At 45.7% G+C, this 12,437-nt stretch overlaps 1 protein-coding gene across 9 annotated transcripts in view; it reads left to right on the top strand.

Moving 5' to 3' along the window:
* The window catches only part of MEF2D (myocyte enhancer factor 2D), a 176,922-nt gene that overhangs the window by 127,629 nt on the left and 36,856 nt on the right, over positions 1 to 12,437 (top strand). For all 9 annotated transcript variants that reach the window (XM_073567139.1, XM_073567138.1, XM_073567137.1 and 6 more), the window contains one exon: positions 930 to 1,156. In XM_073567139.1, the coding sequence (XP_073423240.1) occupies positions 1,103 to 1,156 (54 nt within the window). In that variant the 5' untranslated portion in view covers positions 930 to 1,102. The remainder of the gene's footprint in view (positions 1 to 929; positions 1,157 to 12,437) is intronic.

Consider the following 12,437-nt stretch of genomic DNA (forward strand, 5'->3'; position numbering starts at 1 on the left):
CTATTTTTATACCGAGCCTCGGCTATTTTTGGGACAACAAGTGTAAAATTCCTCCTCTCAAAAACAATGGCGTGCACAGCAAAACAACAATTCACGGAGACGGCGAGGCCTTTGTCGTTCCTTGGCTGCCGTCGCTGCGCACACACATCTCGCACTCAGGGTCCTGTGCAGTGCCGTCCTAACGCGGTGACTCATGCGTTTTGCACAGGATGACAAAGTTGGCTTCCTGTTTTGCATGTACCAGTGCAATGGAGAGGCTCAGCTGTGGACCATGTCAGGTTGAACAGAATTTTTTTATTTATTTTTTTATTTTCAATAATTTTTCTTTATATAGAAATATTTCAGCAGGTATGATCGAAAAGATACAACCTTTTTTGCACTTATCTGGCCACTAGGGGGAGATATTTTATTCATTTTTAGGCAGATTGTTTTTTTATATATTTATAATAAGTGGCATTAATTAGCCTGTGATGTAATAATTGTCAATTTTGGTAAATTTAAAAAAATAATAATTTAAGTAATTTTTTTTTTTTTTAAATATTGCAATTATTCCAAAATATTCCATAGATTTCAATGCTTCGTAGATTGTAATGATGCCTCTTAGCGGAGATGGAAGGATGGATTGTTAAGGGAACTGGGGGCCTGTTGTATTGTGGACCCAGCAGAATCGGCTCTAGCTCGGGCTGCGCCTTCCTGCACTTTCTGCCCCATCAGCATATTGTAGGGGGAGATAATAAGACGGATAATACATGATTGATTCTGAACTGTTAGATGGCTTTGGGGAGAGTTTCTGCTGCTGAACAATGTCGGTGGATTTCAGGATATTATCCCCAAGGGGATGTGATTTAACAAGGCTGAACTCTTGTCTGATGGGAAACATGCCTTTCACATGCTCTTTCTCTCTCTTCTCTCTCTCCCCTCATCTGTAGAACTGAAGGCGGCGAAAACCCCTGCGAACATCTGGAGCCAGTGGACAAGTAACATGAACTGAAGGGAGACGAGTGCGGGGGACTGTTTGCAATTGTAAAGAGAGGGGGGGATCAAAGACGGGAACCCATTCTCCGCAAGGTCTTTGCTTGGACAGTGAGGATTTACAGGAATCATGGGCAGGAAAAAGATTCAGATCCAGAGGATCACCGATGAACGGAACAGACAGGTTGGTAGCAGCAGGATTTTTGGTGTTGGTTGTACTCCTGGTGGCATATATCCTAACATATTGTACCCTATAGGTTTATCACTCACAGGAGATCACAATCTATTCTGTATAGTTCGGTCTTAAATAGTAATTGTCATAGTTTTATTGTTCTGTTCTTTTGTGGTCATTTGTCATGCATATTACTTTTTTATCTGCAGAAATCAGAAGTGAAATTAATTGGCAGCCACTTACGCCCCTTAATAGACAATCTGAAAAATGGCTGCCGTCTTGTGTATGTTGTAATGGACTAAGTCATTTCTAACCTGCTCATACGTCAATTTTCCTCAGATTTGACCAGTATGCTGATATGTTTGAGTACTGAAAAAGATTCTGGCCTTATATATAACAATATAACTACTATAATACTGACTCCTATGTACAAGAATATAACTACTATAATACTGCCCCTATGTACAAGAATATAACTACTATAATACTGCTCCTATGTACAAGAATATAACTACTATAATACTGCTCCTATGTACAAGAATATAACTACTATAATACTGTCCCCTATGTACAAGAATATAACTACTATAATACTGCCCCCTATGTACAAGAATAAAACTACTATAATACTGCTTCTATGTACAAGATTATAACTGCTATAATACTGCCCCCATGTACAAGAATATAACTACTATAATACTGCTTCTATGTACAAGAATATAACTACTACAGTACTGCACCCTATGTGCAAGAATATAACTACTATAATACTTTCCCCTATGTAGAAGAATATAACTACTATAATACTGCCCCTATGTACAAGAATATAACTACTATAATACTTTCCCCTATGTAGAAGAATGTAACTACTATAATACTGATCCTATGTCCAAGCAGATAACTACTATAATACTGCACCCTATATACAAGAATATAGATACTATAATACTGTCCCCTATGTAGAAAATATAACTTCTATAATACTGATCCTATGTACAAGAATATAACTACTATAACACTGCCCCTATGTACAAGAATATAACTACTATAATACTGCCCCTATGTAGAAGAATATAACTATAATACTGCACCCTATGTACAAGAATATAACTACTATAATGCTGCCTCTGTGTACAAGAATATAACTACTATAATACTGCCCCATGTACAAGAATATAAATACTATAATACTCTCCCCTGTGTACAAGAATATAACTACTATAATACTGATCCTATGTACAAGAATATAACTATAATACTGCACCCTATGTACAAGAATATAACTACTATAGTACTGCCCCTTTGTACAAGAATATAACTACTATAATACTGCACCCTATGTACAATAATATAACTACTAATACTGTCCCCTATGTAGAAGAATATAACTACTATAATACTGATCCTATGCTATAGTATGTCCAAGGTCAGATCCCCCGCTTTGATGAGGGCTCCGGCGGTGAGCCCACCTCAAAGCTGGGACATGTCAGCTGTTTTGAACAGCTGACATGTGCCCGCAATAGGCGCAGGTGGAATGGCGATCCACTCATGCCTATTAATTCGTTAAATTCTGCTGTCAAACGCCGACAACGGCATTTAACCAGTGCTTCCATCCGCCAGGTTGGAAATACGCGCATCGCCGACCACCGTCGCGTGATTGGGAGTCAGCGAAACAATGGCATAACATCCAGAGGTGTCCTAGAGACCTCCATGGTTGTTGATGCTGGATTGCTATGAGCAGAGTCGATCAAGTTGTGGCAGCTTCTAGCCTCCGATGCATGACAAAATTAAAAAATAAATAAAAATTTTTTTTTTGAAAAAATGAAAAAAATAAAATACATAAAAGTTTAAATCACCCCCCTTTCAACCCATTCAAAATAAAACAATTAAAAAAATCACACATACACATATTTGGTATCGCCGCTTTCAGAATCACCCGATTTATCATTAAAAAAAAGGATTAACCCGATCGCTAAACGGCGTAGCGAGAAAATAAATCAAAACGTCAGAATTACGTTTTTTTGGTCACCGTGACATTGCATTAAAATGCAATAATGGGTGATAAAGAGATCGTATCTGCACATAAATGGTACCCTTAAAAACGTCAGGTTGGCACCCAAAAAATAAGCCCTCACCCAACCTGAGATCACGAAAAATGGAAACCCTATGGGTCTCGGAAAGTGGCGCAATTTTTTTTTTTTAAGCGAAGGCTAGTTTCACGCTACCGTTACCAGGCTCAGCGCAGGGCCGCCTATAAGCTCTGCCCCCGGCCATGCCTCCTCCAGTCAGCTCCTCTGGGCGCATGACGCTGCATGCGAACAGCGTACCCTATATTTATCGTTGGGTGCGCTGGCTGTGCGCTGGTATGTTTTTGCCAGCGCATGCGCCATTTTTGCGCTGCTCCGATGTGCGCCAAATGCACTGTTGCATTTTTGTGCGCTCGGCGCAGCGCAAAAATGGCGCATGCGCCGACAAAGACATACCAGCGCACGGCCAGCGTACCCAGCATTAAATATAGGGTACGCTGGTCGCATGCAGCATCATGCGCCCAGAGGAGGAGTTGACCGGAGGAGGTGTGGACGGGGGCGGAGCTTAGCAGCAGCCCTGATCTGCGCCTGGAAACGCTAGTGTGAAACTAGCCTAAGTTTGGAATTTTTTTTTTACCACTTAGATAAAAAAGAACCTAGACATGTTTGGTGTCTATGAACTCGTAATGACATGGAGAATCGTAATGGCAGGTCAGTTTTAGCATTTAGTGAACCTAGCAAAAAAGCCAAACAAAAACAAGTGTGGGATTGCACTTTTTTGCAATTTCACCGCACTTGAATATTTTATTCCGTTTTCGAGTACAGGACATGCTAAAACCAATGATGTCTTTCAAAAGTACAACTCGTCCCGCAAGAAATAAGCCCTCGCATGACCATATTGATGGAAAAATAAAAAAGTTATGGCTCTGGAAAGAAGGGGAGCGAAAATCGAAAACGGAAAACGAAAAAAAAAAAAAGCTCCGGTCATTAAGGGGTTAATCATTGTAGGTAACATGCTGTGTAACGACTGCCTCTGTCATGTGATGAGCCCATGGGGTTGGATTAGAAAGTCAGGGTTAAAAAGGCAATCCATATCAGTGTAGATTGTTTGCCCCTGGACTACAATGGGTTCAAGATGTCCTGCGTTGTGATACTTAGATGTATAAACGTCCAAATTCTGTTTACAAGACGTAATTATGCCGCCATATGGTCTCTGGCCGGTATTTGTTTGATGTCACATAATACGCTGGATGACTTTCAGGTATATTGAGCAACAATGTTACAATCCAGCAAACAGAATTGTGCGAGTTCAGCCAACCACTGGGAAGCCATGATAAAAATTTCTGTTTTATGCTGCCAATTTTTCCAGCAAATGCACTGCAAAATCCACAGTAAATCCTGAGCAACGTATCTGAATGGAAATGAGGCCTTTACTGGTGTCTGGCTGCAACTTCTTCCTCTCCCTATTGAGATCACGTGCACGCTCGGTTGAGCGGAGTTTGCATTTATGTGGGGGAGTTGTGAAAAATTCCTGTTTGACTTATAGCTATCGGTATTATATCTCTAGATTGGTGGTGATATAGCTTTGGCCACTAGGTGGAGAGAATCCTGTTACCGCCCATCCACAGGAGTCGTCTGGGCCCCCACAGATCCCAGGATAGGAAAATGTCCTGTTGTAATGAAGCGTGGGCCACTTACTAGCGCCACAACTCCATTCATTGTCTATGGAACTACAGGAAGTAGCCAAGTTCAGCGTCTGTCTTCTGAGGTCCCATAGACAATAGTCAGCAGTCATGCACATGCGCAGTCACAGTTTAAATGCATGTTAAATGTAGTACGCATGCACGGTCACTACTTTTCCCAACGGGACATCACAGCTCCCTGTTTTCAGCTTTTACTCAGTCCTATGTTTATTAATGGGGGCCCGACCACTAGGACCTGCTAGAAGCTGGACACTTAGTGTTGTGATGGGTGACATCACAATGGTCGTGACTGTGCATGCGCACTACTTTATTGTTATTGGGAGTACAGGAGAACGCAGCTATACTAGTCTGATAGATGAGAGCCTGCTGATCGGTGGGCTCCGGCCCCTGAGCACTCCTTTTATACAACAGTTCTGATGACAGCCCGTGCCCCTGTTATGGTAACCACACAGCCCTTCGCCGGTCACTGGTGGCTTCCTTCTTGGTCGCAGTCACCTGGGCCGTAACAGGAGTCTACAAGGGAAACCAATGTAAGAAGTGGAGGAGCTGATTACAGACATGGGGTCGATGGATGACTGTGGGGGGTGTGAAGGCGCATCTGAATTTTTTTAGAAATGGAAAAGAAAGCCTCAGTGAGAGAACAGTGGTACGGCGCAGCCGCCCACATGGTGTACAATGTATACAATTGTTTTGGAAAGATAAAAGCCCCCGGCAGTTGTCCTTGTCACCGCTGCTTAGCTATTAGCGGTGAACTCGCTCTCATTGTGCCTGTGGCTGTGAGACACAATGCCTGCCCCCCTGTTATAGCCGACTAGTCTTCTGACAAGCGGCAGTCTGCATGACTCCTTTCTGCAGTGCGCTCTCCGACTTGGAAAATAGCGGGACTGAGAAGCTGGAAGCCGGAGCCAGCCAATCACAAAACACTTTTCAATGCTGGCATTGGATTGGTTCTTTAGGTGGCTTTATAGTGAGGGCCTTTGTGTCCTGTAGCTTAGCTGTAATAGGATAGCCTGCAGATGCCATAACCCTCAGGTGGTCCTTACCCTTCTGACCAGCATTGCAGGTGTAATACAGGGCAGTGGCGTTCATCAAGGCCTTGCATTGGCAGGAACACCACTAACAAGCTACACCTTTGTCCCATGATTCCCCTGCTCCTTGAAAAACAATATGTCGCCCTCCAGCTTCCACCGGGGGATGATTGGCAACTGCATCTTCCAGCTCCATGATCACAGCACTGACAGCAGAATGAGGCACCGAGCAGCTGTCCGCCTGCCCGGCTCATTCCTGACACAGGGCTCAGCTGGGCTAGGAGAAGGCTAGGTCTCTTAGAGAGTGCCGCTTTTCGGGTGCAGCGACAAGGCTGCGCTTTGTGACCTGCAACTATGTATTAGTTTGGGACCAAATGCGAGACACTATTTCCTACTCTCACGCTGGTACCACTGTGTACCTCGGTCACATCAGCGCGAGCACACGGTCGTCTTCAGTCCCAATGATGCATTCATAGCTCCAGCAGAGACTTTGGAAAGTTGGGGGTCATGAGACTGCTGAGGTCCTTGTCGAGCGCACAGATGCCAGGAAGCGTGGGAGAATCTAACTGCTCCACCAGGAAATATGACTTCCTGCCACTCCTCAGCTCTGCATCTTGGAGCCTTCTTTCATTCATGGCAGATGCTGCTTATTAATATAAGATGACAAAAAAGTCAACCATGTTGGATCAGTCCACCAGAATACACCCCTATAGCGCCGCCTGAAGACGTGGCTGACCAATGCATAGTGCGGCAGTTCTTCGCCCACAAAAATCCACTATTTTTTTGCTATAACAATTTGTGTAATCCAAGCAGAGAAAAAATGCTAAAAAAAGTTCAGTAAATTAGTTAATTAAAGGGGTTTTCTAAAACTTTTTCATAAAGGTCATGGGTCCCCTGGCACACACACGTGTGTTCACTTGTCACCTGCCTCCAGTATTCATGTCATATTTTTCTTATTTTCTTTGGCATGATATTGTCCCTGAGAGCAACACATCCCAGTGGTTTGTATGCCCCTGATACCCACGATGCATTGTCCCACAGTGGTTTGTATGCCCCTGATACCCACAATGCATTGTCCCACAGTGGTTTGTATGCCCCTGATACCCACAATGCATTGTCCCACAGTGGTTTGTATGCCCCTGATACCCACGATGCATTGCCCCACAGTGGTTTGTATGCGCCTAATACCCACGATGCATTGCCCCACAGTGGTTTGTAGGCGCCTGATACCCACGATGCATTGTCCCACAGTGGTTTGTATGCCCCTGATACCCACGATGCATTGTCCCACAGTGGTTTGTATGCCCCTGATACCCACAATGCATTGTCCCACAGTGGTTTGTATGCCCCTGATACCCACAATGCATTGTCCCACAGTGGTTTGTATGCCCCTGATACCCACGATGCATTGCCCCACAGTGGTTTGTATGCGCCTAATACCCACGATGCATTGCCCCACAGTGGTTTGTAGGCGCCTGATACCCACGATGCATTGTCCCACAGTGGTTTGTATGCCCCTGATACCCACGATGCATTGTCCCACAGTGGTTTGTATGCCCCTGATACCCACGATGCATTGTCCCACAGTGGTTTGTATGCCCCTGATACCCACGATGCATTGTCCCACAGTGGTTTGTATGCGCCTGATACCCACGATGCATTGCCCCACAGTGGTTTGTATGCCCCTGATACCCACGATGCATTGTCCCACAGTGGTTTGTATGCGCCTGATACCCACGATGCATTGCCCCACAGTGGTTTGTATGCCCCTGATACCCACGATGCATTGTCCCACAGTGGTTTGTATGCCCCTGATACCCACGATGCATTGTCCCACAGTGGTTTGTATGCCCGTGATACCCACAATGCATTGTTCCACAGTGGTTTGTATGCGCCTGATACCCACGATGCATTGCCCCACAGTGGTTTGTATGCGCCTGATACCCACGATGCATTGCCCCACAGTGGTTTGTATGCGCCTGATACCCACGATGCATTGTCCCTCAGTGGTTTGTATATCCCTGATACCCACGATGCATTGTCCCACAGTGGTTTGTATGCGCCTGATACCCACGATGCATTGCCCCACAGTGGTTTGTATGCGCCTGATACCCACGATGCATTGTCCCACAGTGGTTTGTATGCCCCTGATACCCACGATGCATTGTCCCACAGTGGTTTGTATGCGCCTGATACCCACGATGCATTGTCCCACAGTGGTTTGTATGCCCCTGATACCCACGATGCATTGTCCCACAGTGGTTTGTATGCGCCTGATACCCACGATGCATTGTCCCACAGTGGTTTGTATGCGCCTGATACCCACGATGCATTGCCCCACAGTGGTTTGTATGCGCCTGATACCCACGATGCATTGCCCCACAGTGGTTTGTATGCCCCTGATACCCACAATGCATTGTCCCACAGTGGTTTGTATGCCCCTGATACCCACGATGCATTGCCCCACAGTGGTTTGTATGCCCCTGATACCCACGATGCATTGTCCCACAGTGGTTTGTATGCGCCTGATACCCACGATGCATTGTCTCACAGTGGTTTGTATGCCCCTGATACCCACGATGCATTGTCCCACAGTGGTTTGTATGCGCCTGATACCCACGATGCATTGCCCCACAGTGGTTTGTATGCGCCTGATACCCACGATGCATTGCTCCACAGTGGTTTGTATGCCCCTGATACCCACGATGCATTGTCCCACAGTGGTTTGTATGCCCCTGATACCCACGATGCATTGTCCCACAGTGGTTTGTATGCGCCTGATACCCACGATGCATTGCCCCACAGTGGTTTGTATGCGCCTGATACCCACGATGCATTGCCCCACAGTGGTTTGTATGCCCCTGATACCCACGATGCATTGTCCCACAGTGGTTTGTATGCGCCTGATACCCACGATGCATTGTCCCTCAGTGGTTTGTATATCCCTGATACCCACGATGCATTGTCCCACAGTGGTTTGTATGCGCCTGATACCCACGATGCATTGCCCCACAGTGGTTTGTATGCGCCTGATACCCACGATGCATTGCCCCACAGTGGTTTGTATGCGCCTGATACCCACGATGCATTGTCCCACAGTGGTTTGTATGCGCCTGATACCCACGATGCATTGTCTCACAGTGGTTTGTATGCCCCTGATACCCACGATGCATTGTCCCACAGTGGTTTGTATGCGCCTGATACCCACGATGCATTGTCTCACAGTGGTTTGTATGCCCCTGATACCCACGATGCATTGTCTCACAGTGGTTTGTATGCCCCTGATACCCACGATGCATTGTCCCACAGTGGTTTGTATGCGCCTGATACCCACGATGCATTGCCCCACAGTGGTTTGTATGCGCCTGATACCCACGATGCATTGCTCCACAGTGGTTTGTATGCCCCTGATACCCACGATGCATTGTCCTACAGTGGTTTGTATGCCCCTGATACCCACGATGCATTGTCCCACAGTGGTTTGTATGCGCCTGATACCCACGATGCATTGCCCCACAGTGGTTTGTATGCGCCTGATACCCACGATGCATTGCCCCACAGTGGTTTGTATGCCCCTGATACCCACGATGCATTGTCCCACAGTGGTTTGTATGCGCCTGATACCCACGATGCATTGCCCCACAGTGGTTAGTATGCGCTTGACACCCATGATGCATTGCCCCACAGTGGTGTGTATGCCCCTGATACCCACAATGCATTGCCCCACAGTGGTTTGTATGCCCCTGATACCCACGATGCATTGCCCCACATTGGTTTGTATGCCCCTGATACCCACGATGCATTGCCCCACATTGGTTTGTATGCCCCTGATAACCACGATACATTGCCCCACAGTGGTGTGCATTGCCCCATACAGTCTGTGTTTCCGATCTTCTCGTATCTAGCATCAGTTATGAGTCTCTATACGTAGAAGACTAAGGCAGTATGGGCAATAGATTGGGGTCAGGATCCTCGAGAAATCGAGCAGTGACAGACCTGAATATTTTTGGCAGCGCGCTTTAATTTAAGTGTTGTCTTTTTGCAGGTGTAAGGGGTTGATCCTTAGTTGATTGGTTATTGAAAACCAATTTTAGTATCAATATTAACAATATAGCAAAAAAGCAGGGCAAATAAAATAAAATGATCAAAGTTACAAAAAAAAAAATGACGTGATACATGAATAAAGACAATTAGAGTTGGTGTGAAGATGTTGGTAGTCTGTAGGCCCGAGAACGCCTTCTGGCCTCAGAGGCTTGTCTTCTGGCTAGCTGGACTGGCGAGACATCATCGTTTGGGCATGAGAAACATGATGTCTCACCCAGACAGGTAATGGGAACGGGAGCTACGGATGTTGGGAGGCACTAGGCCGCTCTCAGGGGCCCTGTCCAAGGCTGCAGGTTAGAGCCCAGTCCTGTGAATTCAGTTGCATCAACGCTAATGAAAATAATAAAAAAGCAAAATAAGTCTATATAACCCCATCCACATAATACAGAATATAATACTATAATAATAAATAATACAATATAATACATATAATAAAAAATAATACTAAAAAAGCCACCAATTTTAGTATTCAATTATGAAGTTGTAAAAAAAGTGATGTAATCTGAACTAAAAAAGGGCAGATTATTAATGTTGGGTTTATGCCCAGGTTTCCTGGGTCCTACAGAGGAATATTGTGCCCACTCAGCAAGTATGTGAGGCCATTATAATGAAGTGTTAATGATTCAGTAATCCTTCCTAATAAGCGGCTCAGCAGGACAGCCCCCTCCCCAGGAGATTGTATGGCAGGAGACATTAATTAGCTCAGGCCTGGATAGTGTTATCAGATAGGGTGAATTACTGGGTTGCTGTTATCAGCCTGTGGGTGCCTGCCCTGCAGTGTCACCAGGGATCTGTCTGGGGCACTGCCTTCACTGTCACTATGAAGAATGCCCTAGATGGCATAGAGGAGGATGAGTGGCTGTGTGGGAGGAAAGTAACCTGCCCTGGAGAGTGATGGCCCTGTATAATCCTCCTCCACCTATCTGAACCCTGGTTTCCTCCTGCCATCTTCTTACTTACATGTGTGATACTGTCTGCTGAGCCGTGTATCTAATCCTATCCTGTGTGATACTGACTGCTGAGCCGTGTATCTAATCCTATCCTGTGTGATACTGACTGCTGAGCCGTGTATCTAATCCTATCCTGTGTGATACTGACTACTGAGCCGTGTATCTAATCCTATCCTGTGTGATACTGACTGCTGAGCCGTGTATGTAATCCTATCCTGTGTGATACTGACTGCTGAGCCGTGTATGTAATCCTATCCTGTGTGATACTGACTGCTGAGCCGTGTATCTAATCCTATCCTGTGTGATACTGACTGCTGAGCCGTGTATCTAATCCTATCCTGTGTGATACTGACTGCTGAGCCGTGTATCTAATCCTATCCTGTGTGATACTGACTGCTGAGCCGTGTATTTAATCCTATCCTGTGTGATACTGACTGCTGAGCCGTGTATGTAATCCTATCCTGTGTGATACTGACTGCTGAGCCGTGTATCTAATCCTATCCTGTGTGATACTGACTGCTGAGCCGTGTATCTAATCCTATCCTGTGTGATACTGACTGCTGAGCCGTGTATCTAATCCTATCCTGTGTGATACTGACTGCTGAGCTGTGTATCTAATCCTTTCCTGTGTGATACTGAATGCTGAGCCGTGTATCTAATCCTATCCTGTGTGATACTGTGTGCTGAGCCGTGTATCTAATCCTATCCTGTGTGATACTGTCTACTGAGCTGTGTATCTAATCCTATCCTGTGTGATACTGACTGCTGAGCCGTGTATCTAATCCTATCCTGTGTGATACTGACTGCTGAGCCGTGTATATAATCCTATCCTGTGTGATACTGACTGCTGAGCTGTGTATCTAATCCTATCCTGTGTGATACTGACTGCTGAGCTGTGTATCTAATCCTATCCTGTGTGATACTGTCTGCTGAGCCGGGTATCTAATCCTATCCTGTGTAATACTGACTGCTGAGCTGTGTATCTAGCACTCTACTGTGTGATACTGACTGCTGAGCCGTATATCTAATCCTATCCTGTGTGATACTGTCTGCTGAGCTGTGTATCTAATCCTCTCCCGTGTGATACTGTCTGCTTAGCCGTGTATCTAATCCTATCCTGTGTGATACGGTCTACTGAGCCGGTGTATCTAATCTTATCATGTCGAAACCGCACATCACTACTTCATAGTGAATACCGCTTTAGCAGGGTAATTAAATATTGCGGATCAGTGGGGCAACCTCTTGGTGCAATCAGGAAATTTTGAGGAACCCTGGAGGCATCTGATTTCCAGCGTGCCTGATGATGGCTCGGCATGATGAGGTTGATTGCTCGGCGTGATGAGGGTGATGGCTCAGCGTGATGGGAGGGTGATGACTCGGTGTGATGAGAGGGTGATGGCTCGGCGTGATGAGAGGGTGATGGCTTGAGGGCAGCTGAGAGGGTTATGGCTTGGGGGCAGCTGAGATCGCAGAGCAAATCC

Source organism: Dendrobates tinctorius, unplaced genomic scaffold (genome assembly GCF_039654945.1).
Source record: "Dendrobates tinctorius isolate UK_male_01 unplaced genomic scaffold, ASM3965494v1 ptg000019l, whole genome shotgun sequence".
Lineage (NCBI taxonomy): Eukaryota > Metazoa > Chordata > Amphibia > Anura > Dendrobatidae > Dendrobates > Dendrobates tinctorius.